This window comes from Nannospalax galili, unplaced genomic scaffold (assembly GCF_000622305.1).
Source record: "Nannospalax galili isolate Female #2095 unplaced genomic scaffold, S.galili_v1.0 scaffold538, whole genome shotgun sequence".
NCBI lineage: Eukaryota > Metazoa > Chordata > Mammalia > Rodentia > Spalacidae > Nannospalax > Nannospalax galili.
Window position 1 is genome coordinate 1,175,989 of NW_008343842.1, and position 14,854 is coordinate 1,190,842.

Sequence of the window (14,854 nt, forward strand, 5' to 3'; positions counted from 1 at the left end):
CGTCCTGGAACTCACTATGTAGACCAGGCTGGCCTTGAACTCACAGAGATCCGCCTGCCTCTGCCTCCCGAGTGCTGGGATTAAAGGTGTGGATGTCTGAAGTTTACCACAACAACACAAACTCTAAAAGAGCTCAGCTATGGTGCCAGCTTCACTAGGGAGCAAAGTCTGCTGGGGTCTGCTGCGGTAACTGTGAGGCCAGCTCTCAAGTGGGAGACTCCAATGCCTATGACTACCTACAGGGGTTCTGGAGGCCTTGGGACTCATGACTACGCACAGCAGTGTGCTCAAGATGCACGGTCCCCAGAGGAATCCTGGGTCTCTGCCTGCTACCTGATGGTCTCCTGGAGAAGGCAGCTAGTTGACAAGGGTACAAATCACAGCTTATATGATGGATGGGTGGCAGAAACCCTATTCATAAAATACTTCTCTTCAAAATCCTTGCCAGACATTTAGAGCTATCTCAACAGCTTAACTCTGTAAGGGAGACCACTAAGCATGTGAGAAGGAAATGGAAGGCCAGGAGGTGCTCTGCAGACACAAACTTGATTGACTAGGCCTCCCAGTGTCTGTGCCACACAAGAGCATCTGCCCAAGTGCTGCTGTGTACACAGGCACACATGTACACACATTCCCACCACCAGTTGTGCACAGACGTGAATGTGGAGACAGACCACTGTGCTGTCACACAGGTGTGACTGGGGAGAAAGGAAAGCTCTCGGCCCCAGAGTCTGTTTATGTGTTTGAGCCGAAAAAGTGATTTTTGTAGCAGAGAACTCTGAGTCAGACAGAAAATGAGAGAGAGAGAGAGAGAGAGAGAGAGAGAGAGAGAGAGAGAGAGAGAAAGATAATTATCTAAATTATATTCGTGCTATTATCGAAGACGAATATAGTTAAAATGTAATTAAATATGACGGGCTAGCAGGATGTAAGCCAAGCTTTGGAATGCTAATCATCAATTACTGCATCCCCTTAGGGGAATCAAGGAGTGCTCTATGGCAGAGTGGGAGCGGGGGAACTGGGGGGGGGCAAGATGTAGAGTATGAAAACAGACCCCCTATGCTCATTCAAACACTCCATGAATGTCCCTGGACACTGCCTTTCTGTAACTGCCACAGGCATTAGAAGGTTTACAGCTCGGCTCTTAGGAGGAGCTGGCAGGAGGGTACTGACCTTCTCTTTGAGAGGAAACTCCTCTAAAAGGGAAAAATTGTGCTCTGAGAAGAGAAGGCAAAATCCAGGACTGCTTATATTAGAGCAGTGAATACACATGCATCTGCCAGGCAGAAGGCATCACGGACCCACCAAGGTTTAGGACTCCCTGGAGGGAAGCCATGAAGGAGGCCCACCATGAGCACAGAAGGTGCTTCTTGTTCTCAGCCCTCCTTTCTCACCCTGGGCAAGGTCCTGCCCAGGCCTTACACCGTGTCCACACATTGAAATTCCCGGTGTAGGTGAAAAGGACACATACACCCCAACACTCACCTTCCAGGGTTTTAGTTGGGCTGGTTGTAGTACAGAACTGACTTCTGATACATGACCAGGGTAGAGAACCACTGATCTGTCCACACTCAGCTTTGAAGCATAGCCCAGGGGAAGGCATGCCTCAGGGAGTAAAGACCAGGCTAGCTGCATATTTGCACTAGCCTTAGTGCCTGGGTTTCATGGGTTTCAAGGACAAGAAGAGAGCACAAGCAGTCTTTGTTGTTGTTGTTGTTGTTGTTGTTAAATACACTGAAACAAAGAACTTTGAAGTTGGTAATTTGACTTAAAATTTCAGATGTTTCCTTTTGGATCCCTGTCTGTGTCTAAGACTGAGTTGAATACCTGGCTACCTTCTTAGGCCAGGAAGGTGACCAAGAAAGCAAAGCAACCCAGCCAAGTCAGTCTCTAGGAGGGGCCCATAAGCCAGGACTTTAGATCCATTGTCCTGTTCCCAGCTGCCATGATACTGCACCTTCTAGTTCTTAAAAGAAACCAGAAATTTTATTTTAATGTGACATCTCCCAATTTTTAAATGGATGCTAACTCAACTTTTTAAAAATATCCAGGAAGGGCCCTCCCATCTCCCCCGCAGGTCTCTCCTCCTAGTTTGGGCCCTGTCCCATTCCTTGTCTTGGGGCTCCAGACACCTGGGGATACTGCTTCCTGATCCTTTTCATCCAGGCCAATGTAGTGCCTTCTCTGGGCTCCAGGAGCACTGCTTCTGGGCCTGGCCCTGCCCTCACCTCACTCTGCTTCCCTGGGCCTGCACCACCGGCCAGCCTCTTTCTGGGAGTCCATATGTATAGCTAAAGACTACATAACAAGCAACAATGCCAGACAGGCTATACCTTCTTTTGAGTTGTTGGCCAGGGTGACCAAAGGGACTCCCAGATAGTAACCCAGCATAGAACTGGGAAAATGAACAGCAGACCCCAATCTTATCCAAAGGAATATTGACAACTGATTACTGCTAGATGAGGAACAGCTGACCCTCCCAAAAAAGGACCTCTAGATAGGCTGACTAGATTCACCAGAATGGCAAGTAGTGGGGAATGGCTGGGGGTGCCAACAACACAGCAGACAGTAGCAGGGATATCAGAGTATAAGGGCTCTAGTTGGGGGAGGGAGGCTATGGGAGGGTGCTGCCTGGGAAGTGAGTGTAAAAATAAATAAAGCTTAAAAAATTAAAAAATAATAATAAAAATTTGTTCCTTAATAATTAGTAGATGTGAAAAACATTACCCTTGAAATCTACCTGATGACTTTATATCCATGCTCAGATGCCAAGGAGCGCGGAAGGTAACCGACTGTGACTAGTAATAATCAGATATATAGAGATTAGAAATGCATGTGCATCTTAGTGTCAGTTGTATTAAAAATGAATTTTTCTGTAAAAAAAAAAAAATATCCAGGAAGGGCTAGAGAGAGAACTTCAGCAGTTATGATCACTGACTGCTCTTGTAGAGGACCCTAGTTCAGTTCTCAGCACCCATATGGTTGCTAACAACAATCCATAACTCCAGTTCTAAGGGATCTGATGCAGTCTTTTGGTCTCCATTAGCATTGCATACACAAGTGCACTTATATACATGCAAGCAAAACACTCTGCTATAAAAAAAAAAAGTTTTTAAAAAATTTAAATACCCAGAAAATGAACAAAATAGGCCTGTTTGCATCCCATGGGCAATGTGAGTTTCAGGGAGCAACATCCCCAGAGCTTCCAATCCATAGTTTTCCTGCAGCCTCAGATCTATAGTGGAGTTATACAAGCTCAGCCCCGTTTTTCCTGAGAGTGGCAAGCACAGGGTTCTCACTAAATAGTTGTTGAAGTTGTTGCCCAGTCATTCTGGGCAACAAGACAGCTGTGAAATCCAGTTAAGTGTCATATAAAACAGAAGAACTTACTTGTGGGTTAGACATAGGCCTGCCTGCTGAGGCCTAGTGTTAGGGGATATCAGACACCTGGGGCCTGGAGCTCCCTGGAATGAGAGAGACAGGATGTGGGCTGATTTGGTATCTGTGCAAAGGACATGCTCTCTAGCTCTGACTCTGGGGAGCCCCAGAGGGCAAAGACATAGGCCTAGTTTAAGGTAGATGAAAAGGGCGGATTCCCACCTTGCCCAGTGTTGTGGAAAATTCTCTCTTCTTCCCATCGCTGATCCGTAGATCATCTTTAGATATGATTAAAGAGATGAATGTGGTCCTTGGTCCATCACACAGCCAGACAGTGACAGCCATTTGCATGGAGGGCTGGCAGGCAGCTTGTGGGGTCAGTGCAAGAAGTGTGCCCATAAAGCACTGTCCCAGGGCGTCTTCCCGTGACTCTCCATGCTCACTCTCAGCCTCAGTATCCATCACAGCTCAGTGCCACCAGACTCAGAGAGGGCGCCACTGTCAGGTGACGGGACAGCCTCTGTTATTTCCTCCCTTTTCATGAATTTTTTCCAAAGGTTCATGTTTGCCTTCTGGCCCTGCTCCCAGCGGCTGGAAATAAACCTGTTTGAACCAACTCTCCACTCCTCAGCACTGCTGGCTCCCTGTCTTGGCTCTGCTTATTTTTGTTTTGTTTTTTAAGTTTTTAAATTTTTTAGCAAATTTATACACATCCATAATTTTAACAGTTAGAACCCCAGGACTTACAGTGCCCTGCTCACCCTTCTCACCCCAGGTTCTTCTCCCCAAAGGCAACTGCTTTTGTTTTTCCTGTTTTAGAAAATCTTTAATATTTTGACAATATATTTAAATAGAATGCATTTAATATGGCTTCACAATAAAAGCCCACTGACAGCAAAATGTCTCTCTCACATCCCCCTTCCTCCCGAGGAAGTTTAAAATAAATGTGTGTATTCTTCGTCACCACTCTGTTTCTCTCTCCCCACCCCCTCCAGCTGCCTTCTCTTTCCTTGTGGGGCACAGGGGTGTGCTATCATTGGCTTAGCCAGACAGGTTGCATCCTGGTGATGAGGCAGCTGCCATGCAGCCTGTGTTTCCGCTGCTCTCCGCAGGCCGTACTCCTCTTAGCAGGGTAGGGCCACTAACTAGCTCCAGGGACCAGGTAGCATTAGCTAGTTGGGCCTATGTCAGTTTACACTTCCTCTGGTATGCATCAAAGTGCCTGTGACCCTCTCTTTGTCCAGGGTAACATGTGATCTGTGATCATCAGGTGATCATTGATAAAGTAGGTGATAGATGAATCTGGTTGATCGGGAGAAAGCACCAGGACACAGATAAAACTCCAGCAAAATAGAGTTTATTAGCAAAGGAACACATGGGACAGATTCCCTTCAGAGCAGGGAAAATGTGAGCTGGGGTCTTTTTATAGCGGAAGGTTTCTGCTTCCCACAGAAGGCAGGAAGATATATATTTTTTTAAAGTTGGGGTGGGGAGCAGGACTGTTAAAATGTTAAAACTTGCCCTCTTTAGAGATCAAGTCTGCTTCTCTTGACTTCAAAGACCGGGGTGCTTATCAACTAGGTTCCCTTTTCTCAGGGGCTTGTGAGGACCTTGAGGCCCTGTTGGTGAAGGGGCGGGGCTATCTGAGCCTTAACACTTGTGTGTGTTCTCTTTAAACCTTCCTTTTGTCCTGTACTGCATAGATCTGAATTATCATTTTATTCTATTTCTTAATCCCATTGTCAAAATTAGCCGTTGTCTTCCTGCTCTGAAAGATAAGGATTGCTGTGTATACCCATGAACAATAGGGAGCTGGCATGCACAGCAGCCCTCTCTACCCTCTGCCCAGTGACAGCTGAGTCCTTTGTTTTGGTTGAGTACTTTTTTCTAGTAATTTCTGATGAGTGCATTTAGAATTAAATGTTTAGAGATGTATACCTGATTGCAGGTGATGCTATTCTGTCTCACATGGACTGATAGTTTGCCTGCAAATAGCCTCTGGCTGGGAACTAGGTTTTTGGTACTGAGAAGGAAGTGCTCCGTTATCTTTTGACTCTGGCCTTTGAAAAAAATCGGTGTGGGTTTGATTCCCTGTTCACCTCTGGCCTGCTTTCTCTCCCTCTGGAAGTGCTTGGGAGCTTCTAAAGCTCAGGACGGTCACGGGCTTTGGGGTGGACACATCATATTTATCATGGTGGCTGTGTGGAGGCTTGGTAATTTGGAAGCCCGTGTCCTTCACACCTGAGAAACTGCCCATGTGTCTTCCTCAGCGTCCACAGCATCTTGGGGCCCATTTTCTGCAGTCTTTCTCACTGGACCATCTAATTGATGGTGGCTCTGCCCAGCCTCTCCTCCTCCTGTGTTACAGCTTTGTCATTGTGTTTGACCTTTTTGATGAGTTAATTATTTCAGCTTGTACTTTTAATTTACAGCACACTTTCTTGTTTTCCAAGGGTTCCTTTTTCATATCATTTTATTATTCCAAAGGAATATTGCTTTCTTTGTTTTCTCTGAGGATAGTGGTTTCTCCTGGTTTCACTCTGTCTGTGTGTATGTCTCCTGTGTTGTCTTCTTGATTTGCTTTCAGTCTTTTAGTCTTTACCTTCGATGCTAGCTAGAGTCTTTCTTTGGTGATGTTTGATGGATTATTCATCATTAAGCATTAGACATTGAAAAAACTATGTGAAAGCCTTTTTTCTGAAGATGGGTTTATAGATACCATGACAGTTATCAGACAAGAGCTAGTGTGTCATGGGAGACCCCTGCCACTCAGGGCAGCATACCACTGCCTCCCCATGCTTCTCACTGGAATGTTCTTCAGACTGGGTGTGGCCCTCTCCATTAAATGTGCAGGGTCAGAGCTCAATGAGGACTTCACTAGGGAGACCCTTCTCAAACGTATCCTGAACGGCAGCCCCTCAGTTTCCTCACACTGCTGAGTTTTGCCTTTGTTGCCTCTTTAACTGGGACCGAGTTGTGTCTTTCAGCTAGGACACAAACTCCCAGAGGGCAGGGGCCATGTTCTCTGCCCAGTTCTCAAGGCCTTTTCCCCAGTAAGCAGTATTTACAGAAGGAAGGAGGGAGGGACAGGGAGATAGAAAAGAAGTGAGTAACTTCTTTCCTCCAGTAGCTCTTACCTCCAGTCTCCTGCTGGGGTCTAAGCTCAGTTCCCAGGGGTCTGACAGTAGAGAGAGGGAAGGGACCCGGAGTCTCACTGTTAAGAGTATTCACTCCCAGCCTCTCAGCCGCTCAGGATTCACCCTCTGCTATGTCAGGAACTCTAGAGTGAAATATGGCATCTGCCAAGGTGGGCGACTCTTCCCACTGGCATGCAGGGAAGAGAGCAGGGAGTTTGGGGAGTTATGCTGCCCTGCTGAGCCTTCCTAGAGTTCTGAAGTTTGAAGCCTCTTGCTTTACTGAGGTGCCAGTGCAAAGGAATGGTCACACCAACTCAGCTTTCCTCTTTGTGTGTGTGTGTGTGTGTGTGTGTGTGTGTGTGTATGAGAGAGACAGACAGACAGACAGACAGACAGACAGGAAAGATAGAGGTAGGGGGCATATATTGCCAGTTCTTTATGGCTTCTTTAGTAGGAGGAGCAAAGATTAAGCCATGGTTTCACTTTGCCATGTTTAACTGCCAGGTTGGTCATGGCAAATGCTCTCTGGGCTCTGTGTCCATAGGGTCTCACAGGTCTGCGGAAAGTCTTGACATTCATGTCTGATTATACTAGAGCAAAGAAGACCAGGCATCCTTAGCACAGGCTGTGCAGGAGAAGGCAGATCCAGGTGGGTGGAAGAGCTCTCATTCCAACTCCGTTCACCTTGGGGGAAAGCTTGCTCTGCCCATACAGAGGGTAGGTGTGTCCTCCCCAACCTGGTATCTCTGCTGTCCTCACTTCCTTCAGACAAAGACACCATAGCTGTTCATGGGCAGCAAGTACCACCTGGCAAACCACTCCTCAGTAGAGCCCCCACCCATGTCCCTCATTTCTGCAGCTGAGTTGACTCCTCCTCCAGCAGGTTCTTTCTCCATAAACAGACACTGTTTTGATCCCTTTCTTCTCTCTCCTCTATTTCAAGAGCTGTTTAAAGTAAGAATAAGAAGCAGTGTAACACTGACTCCATTCTCATTGCCCAGCATTGACTGCACTTAATATTTCTCACATACACTTCCAAGTAGTTTTATTTTAATATAAGACAAATACTGCAGTTAGCACTGAAATTTCCTTTGTTCCCAACCGCAGTCCCCTCTTTGCCCTCTCCTGAGACAATCACTGTCTCCAATTTAATGCATAGACTTCCAGAATATTTTAAAACATTTAAACAGCATGTACACATGAACAACCTGTAGATTTCTTACCAGTGGTAAAGACTGGAAGGTCTCAGAGATGGAGCACGCAGAATTCTCACTGTTTCCCAGTTCTTGTCACCAGCATAGAAAGAATTCAGATACAGACATATAAGACATTGAGAAGTTTTTTTTCATTTATTTATTTTTGTTGGTCTTTTTGAGACAGGGTCTCCCTGTAGCCCCAGCTATCCTGGAACTCACTTTGTAGACCAGGCTGGCCTTGAACTCATAGAGATCCCCCTGCCTCTGCCTCCCGAGTGCTGGGATTATAGGTGTGTACCACCACGCCCGGGCTAGATTATGAACTTCTTAAAGGCAGCATGGGTTCCCTGACACTTCCACCAGGTGCCATGCTTAAGAATGCATTCACAAGTACTTGTTTAATTCCTCCAAAGCCCAGCTGCCTGTCTGTCTCAAGGAGTCACCTTAGGTGCCCCTGGTAATCACTGAATCAACCTGATGACTTATAGATGAGGCCCAGGGAAACAATGTGTCTTACCCAAGTTTTTTTTTTTTTTTTTTGGTCTTTTTTTGAAGCCCCCCTGCCTCTGCCTCCTGAGTGCTAGGATTAAAGGCGTGCACCACTAAGCCCGGCTTCCAAGCTCATTTTTTTTTTTTTTTTTTGGGCTTTTTGAGACAGGGTCTCCCTGTAGCCCCAGCTGACCTGGAACTCACTATGTAGACCAGGCTGGCCTTGAACTCTGCCTCCCAAGTGCTGGGATTAAAGGCATACTGCACCACGCCCGGCCCAAATTCTTTTTTTTTAAGCATTTAATAAATGCTAACATGCTTCTTGGTTTTTTATAGTTATGAATGTCCTTAATTTTCACAGAAATGTTTACATAGTTCTCCTTATTCATATTACATAGAGAAGGAGACTGAGGCCCAGAGAGGGTAAGCAGCTTCCCTACAGCCACAGAACTGTTAAAAGTTCAAGTCGAGGGGCTGGAGAGATGGCTCAGTGGTTAAGAACACTGACTGTTCTTGCAGAAGACCTGGGTTCGAATCCCAGCACCCACATGGCAGCTAACAACTGTCTGTGACTTCAGTTCCAGGGGAGCGCCTAGCATCTTCTGTCCTCTGCAGGCATTGCATGACACGGGTGCACTTTGCTACATGCAGGCAATATATGCATACACATAAAATAAAAATAATAAATAAAAAAATTTTTTTTAAAGTTCAAGTTGAGATTCAGACCATTGGTCCTGGCTCCACAGCCCAAGCTGAGTCCATCCTGCCCTGGGCCATGAAAGACCAGGATTAAACCCACTGTCTTCAGTGTCACCAATGATCCTCTGCATACATAACACGGTGTGATACTGGTACTCTCCCCAGCTTCCTGTCACTTGGTTTGTGTTAAATAAACCTGGGCACCAGGCAAGGTGGATAACATGTTAATGCACACATGTGTTCTTCTAAATTTAGAGGTCAGAGGACAACTTGTGGGCTTCAGTTCTCTTTTCCTACCACATGGACTCTAGAGATTGAACTCCTGTCCTCAGCCTTGGCAGCAAGTGCCTTTATCTACTGAGCCATCCCTCTGGCCCCAAAGCTAGAATCTTGATCGACATCCTGGCGATCATTCCATAGGCTCTCTGAACACATATGAGATGACCAGCAGTGTATGTCACTGGGGCCTCATTCTAGATGTGCTCTCAAGCGAAGAAGTCGCAGCCAGTTGGGGAAGGGTGTGATGTATCCATATAGCCAAATGTGGGTTGGGGCTACAGACTTGGTTGGAGGTTTTTGCTTTACAGTGAGCTCTCAAAGTGAAGACCACATCTGTTTTCTGGCCTACTGTTCCCACTCAGATCCTTCCTCCAGACCTGACTCTGGGCTAGATGAGCTGCCACCCTTGTCTTTACCAAGATCAATTGCTTGGCACTTCGGAAGAGCCGGTGCTGGGCAAGGCTGCCACTGGGTAGCTGTCTCTAAAGTCCATAACAGTGGCTACCAGCCTTTGCCAAATGGCATGATGGTGCTGATCTCCTGGATCAGCTCAAGCAGTGTCCTCTGAGGTTGCATGGCATTTGCACATGGGGCTCAGATCTTGACAAAATCTAGGGAACAGACAGACAGGGAGGAGAGGGGCTCATCCCGAGTCCTAGCAGCTTCCTTCCCACTTTGCTCTTTGGACTGGTATCTAGTTCTGCTGAAAATGAGATCATATATTCAACTCTCAGGCTGTGTTAGTGAAAATGAACTCTAATGTGATTAGATACTAATGCAATGTAATGGAGGATTGGTATTAAATTGAGACCTCTGATCTTATTACTCCACAGATGCTCCCTCCTGCTCAGCTGCTGCCCTGTCCAGAGCCCCAGGCCAGGCAGGGGCCTATATAGATGAGAAGAGGGCAGGGGGAGCCTGGGAGGAGCAAGGCCTGTCTGCCCAGGACAACTCCTAGGCAGACCCATTTCCTGTATAACAGTGGAGGCACAGGCCTCTGACCTAATGCTTGCCGGCCTCCTTGCTTGGAGCCACTCGAGCTATGAGGCCTGTGTGCTTCCACATGTAGCCTTGCCTTCAATCCAGAGTCACTGGAACAATGACGGGCACAGGGCTAGAACGCTGTCTTCATTCTCTCTCCGCCCTGCTACCCTCCCTCCCACTCTCATCCTTTTGTGGAGCTCTGACTCAAACCCATTTGTTTTCACAGGCTCTTGGCCTAGTTTGTTCCCTTTCTTGCAGGGGTGGTCTGAGAAGCAGGCAGTGCACCAGCTTTCATATGCCTGGAGCCCCTTTAAGGATGTGGGTGGGGCACCGATGCCCCACACATTGCCCCTCACATCACTTGACCTGCTGGAGGAAAGATGCTGAGCTCTGAAGTGACAGCCAGGTCCGTGGAACCACACAGCCCTGCAGACCTTCCCATAGTCTGCATCCCATCCTGCAGGCACCCCCAAAGCTGAGGGTCTAGGGCAACGGGAGTACCCCCACCTGGAAGCAGGACAAGAAGGCGAGCACTGGGGAGGGGAGGGCAGGTGCATTGCCTTCAGGTATGAATAACAGCGCTTTTTACAGAGAGTGATTTTTCTTATCCTGTTTTCAAAAAACTGCTTTCAGAGGCAAAGCCTTTGCACATAGGATGGTAACGACTTTTTAATGACCTTAAGAGGACCAGTGTCCAGGCAGCAGTGAGTCAGTCTCTGTGGGAGGCACATAGTGAGAGGGAAGATGGAGCACCTGAATCCAAACGGGAAAAACAAACTGCAAATACATATATTTTCTTTGCTAGCATTACTTGGTAATTAGACAATTACAGGAAACAGCTTTTCAGCAGCTGGCATTTCCACTGTGTGAGCGGAGGAGGTTGACAACAACTGTGAGCTCCTCACATTTATTATAGAAAATATTATTGGAGTTTGCAGCCGTGAGTGCCGTGCTCCTCCAGTGCATTCTGATGAGCTGATGAGTGTCAGGCCAGGAGCAGCTCTTCCTCTGTCTTCCTTCAGGGGCTGCATGGCTGGCTTCTAGGTGAGCTGGCCTAGCCCAGGCAGAGGAGGAGGAATTGTGTTTAAAATATAGGTGTTCAGGCTGGGGTGATGGCATAGTTGGGAAAAAAAAATGTGTGCCTTGCACACTTGAGAACTGAGTTTGGGTCCCCAGCACCCACTGAAAAGCCAGGCATGGAAGTTCATACTGGTTACCACAGCTCTAGGGATGGTGGAGGGAACAGGGATCTCTGGCGCTTACAAGCAAGGCAGCCTCGCTGAGAAAAAGCAGGCTCCAGATTCAGTGACAGACCCTGCCTCAGAAAACAAGGTGGAGAGCAATAGAGGACGACACCTGATGACCTCTGGCCTCCATATGTACACTCATGGATGCGCGCACACACACACACACACACGCACACGCACATGCACGCACGCACGCACGCACGGCAGGAAGGAAAGCAGAGAAGGAGGGAGGGAAAAATAAAATAATGAGATTACTTTGGAGGCCACTCAGAGACTGGCCAGTCCTGAGAGAAGGCCCTGTGGGGTTGTGTTTGGAACAGGAAAGGGTGGGTGCCTGCAGGCACTTGCCTGCCCAGGGGCCAGCTCTGACATGTCAAGGACCCCTGCTGCTGGACACCCAGATGTGGGCCTGCCTTGCACTGCTCCACTCAGCCACATCTCTTCCCTACTTCAAAACTCTCTATATGAGAGCCTCCAGGACTCCCCAGTACCCCACTGCATGTGTTGAATTGCCTGCTCATTCTACCAGCATCCCTCTGAGGCAGGACTCAGTCCAACCAATGCTGTAGATGAGAACATGTGATGAACTTTTGCCACCCTTGACTATGTTTATATTCAGCCACACTTTGTCACCAAGGCACACATGGCCCACGATTTTACTCTTGTCTCTAGATGGCTCTCTAAGAACCCTAAGTCACAGTCACAGATGGTAAGGGCTCATGCTTTGGAGGCAGCAAGCCCCCAAATTAAATGATTCATTTCCTGCTTCCCTCAGTCCCATGTGAAGGGGAGTCCTGCTCCCACTTCCTGCAGCCTGGGTTTCCCAGCGCTGGAGCTGACAGGACCCACCCTTTGCAACACTGTCAGCAGGGCTAACTGTACCAGGTAACCAGACAATTGTGTTTCCTCTCAGGTCCTGGCAATCAGTCACTTTTGAAAGACAGCCTGCCTCCTTCATCAGAATCGTTGGAACACACAACACAGCAAATGAGGTAAGGACTCTCCCTGAGAAGTGCTGTGATATTTCAGGATGTCCGGGGAACTGCCATCTCCCAGTTAAGTGTGCTGTTTGCCCTGCCTAATGGCCTATTGTTAGGACAGCTCAGTACAAAGAAAGCCCCACCCTCACCCAGAGGGGCTACTGTTACCAGGTCTCTGTGCCTTTTCACTGGTAAGTGAAAGGTAATACCCACTGCTTGGCTTCTCCCCCCAGCCTGGGCACACAGAGCCTGACTAGGTCAGTTGACATCCTCAGCATCCTCAGCCCTCCTGATGCAGGCTCTTGGCCCTGGGTGTAGCCGCTGGGGGATGGCTGTGCTGGTTGCTCCATTTGTTATCACTCTTCTGTCCTGTCACCCTTCCGTGCTTCTGAAAGGGTGATGAAAGCTGCACAGGCACAGTGTGGTGGGAAAGGAGAAGCTTCTAAGCAGTAATGACTCTAAACACCCTACCCCATGAGCTTCTCAGTTCTTTCCCCAGGATTGACTCATTGATGTGCTCCCCAGAGCAGGGCCCCGTGCTTGGGATGTAGTGTGCTCTGGCTCCATCTTGACGTGTTTTCTGTTCTCACTGTTGGGTATTATATAAGGGAAGCCAGGAGGCTTTGGAGCCCACACCAGTGGCCCACATGCCTACTTCCTATGCCTTGCCCCTTCCCAGGACTTGGCCTCTGGCCTGGTGCTGGAGAGCCAGTATGGAAATCCTAGGCTAGGACTCTGGAGACTGAAGTGCTAGCCTGAGGGTGTCCCCACATATGAGGAAGAACCTCATTAAATAGCAAATAAAAGAGCCAGGCAGGAGGCTGTGGGTGGAGAGGTTCCTGCTGGAACACCAACTTGACCTTGTCATTTTGCAAGTGGCCCACATACTGTAGAGCTGTCCTAGATGGGCCTGTTGTATTTGTGGAGGAGTCCCTTCTCCCAGAGGACATCCAGATGTATCTGACACTTAAAGAACTCTTTAGAAAGTGAAAATACTGTCATAATTTAGACTCATTTTGTCTTTTTATTTATTTAGGATAATAATGATCCACCCCCAAAATGTATTTCTTACCTCCAGTGCTTTCTCCCACTTCTTCCAAACTACCTGATACTTTTACAGCAGAATTCAAGACTTCTAAAAGTCAGATCTAAGTGGGTATGTTGGTCAACACCTGAACCCTAGCACTCAGAAAGTCAGGGTGGAAGGACTATTCCGAGTTCAAGGCTAGCTTGGACTATGTAGTGAACACCAGGTGAGCCAGGAGTGTATAGGTAAGACTTTATCTCAAACATACCAGAAAAATAAATAGCAAGTTATAAAATAATTTTTTTCTTTCGGTGTGATATATCAAAAACAAATTTGAATTTGCATTTTAATATGAATTTGCTCCCTAGCCCATAATATTTTTAAAAATTTGTAAGTTCTAATTTTTATTTTTTTAAATAATTATTTTATTTTTAATTATGTGTGTATGTGTGTGTGTGTGTGTGTGGATATGTGCCCATGAGTGCATGTGTGTGTCTATCCATGTAGATATGTGCCCATGAGTGCTGTGGCCAGAGAGGCTGGAAGTGTTGGATCCCTCTGGAGCTGGAGTTACAGGCAGTTGTCAGCCACCATATGGGTTCTAGGAACTGAACTCAGGTCCTCTGGAAGAGCTGTCACACTCATAACTGCTGAGCCATCTCTCCAGCCCCAAGTTCCAATTTTTCTTAGCACTTAAGGTATGCTTAAGTGTATATTCTTCTAAATAACAAAATTATTTTTCATTAGAAGTCTTTCTAATGTAGTACATTTCCCCCCTCCCCCAAAAAAATTTCTGGTGTTTTGAATGCTTAAATGGAACCCTAGAATGATGTATTCCAGCCAAGGAGTTCTGAAGTCAGAAGGCCTCGGGCCTCAGATGGGTCTAATCAGGGGCTCTCCAGGCTCGAGCAGCCTCAGCTTCAGCACCTTCACCACTCTGACCAAAGAACGAACTTTGAATGTTGGATTTCAGAGCAGTTCTTGATGAAGAATCACTTCCAAATACAAAGCTTTAAAGTAGTAGTAAGTTCTCCATTCACGGTGATTTCCCCAGCTATATCGGCACTAGACCCCAGCCTCGGGAGGAGCCTGAGCAGCCAGTTGGTGGGTCTGCCTAGAGGGCCACTACTGACATGGTGATCTGCCTCATTTGGCTGTTGAGTAACTTGCTCACTGCCTTACCAAGTCAATTATTGATCAGGAAAATAAAGCCTCAACATAGTATTGCCAATTGGGAAACATCTTAAATTATAAAATGTTGGGTCTCTTCCTTCCCTCGTGGGTCATTAGCCATTGGTCCACGAGGACAAAGGGAGCAGAAGCGAGGGACGGGGTCAGGATGGCCAGTGAGCACTGACAGAAGAAAGCCCTTCCAGGGAGGCAGGTTCAGTGATACAAACAGCTCCAGATTCAGTGAAACAGCTCCGTTTTTTCAGTG

General features: G+C 47.3%; 1 protein-coding gene across 3 annotated transcripts in view; it reads left to right on the forward strand.

Annotated features, from left to right (window-relative positions):
* Btbd9 (BTB domain containing 9) overlaps positions 1 to 14,854 on the forward strand; it is a 414,302-nt gene that overhangs the window by 378,115 nt on the left and 21,333 nt on the right. Inside the window, exon 10 of one of the 3 annotated variants that reach the window (XM_029566952.1) lies at positions 12,323 to 12,401. The exons of the other annotated variants lie outside the window; for them this stretch is intronic. Within the exon in view, the coding sequence (XP_029422812.1) occupies positions 12,323 to 12,401 (79 nt within the window). The remainder of the gene's footprint in view (positions 1 to 12,322; positions 12,402 to 14,854) is intronic. 3 annotated transcript variants of the gene reach the window in all.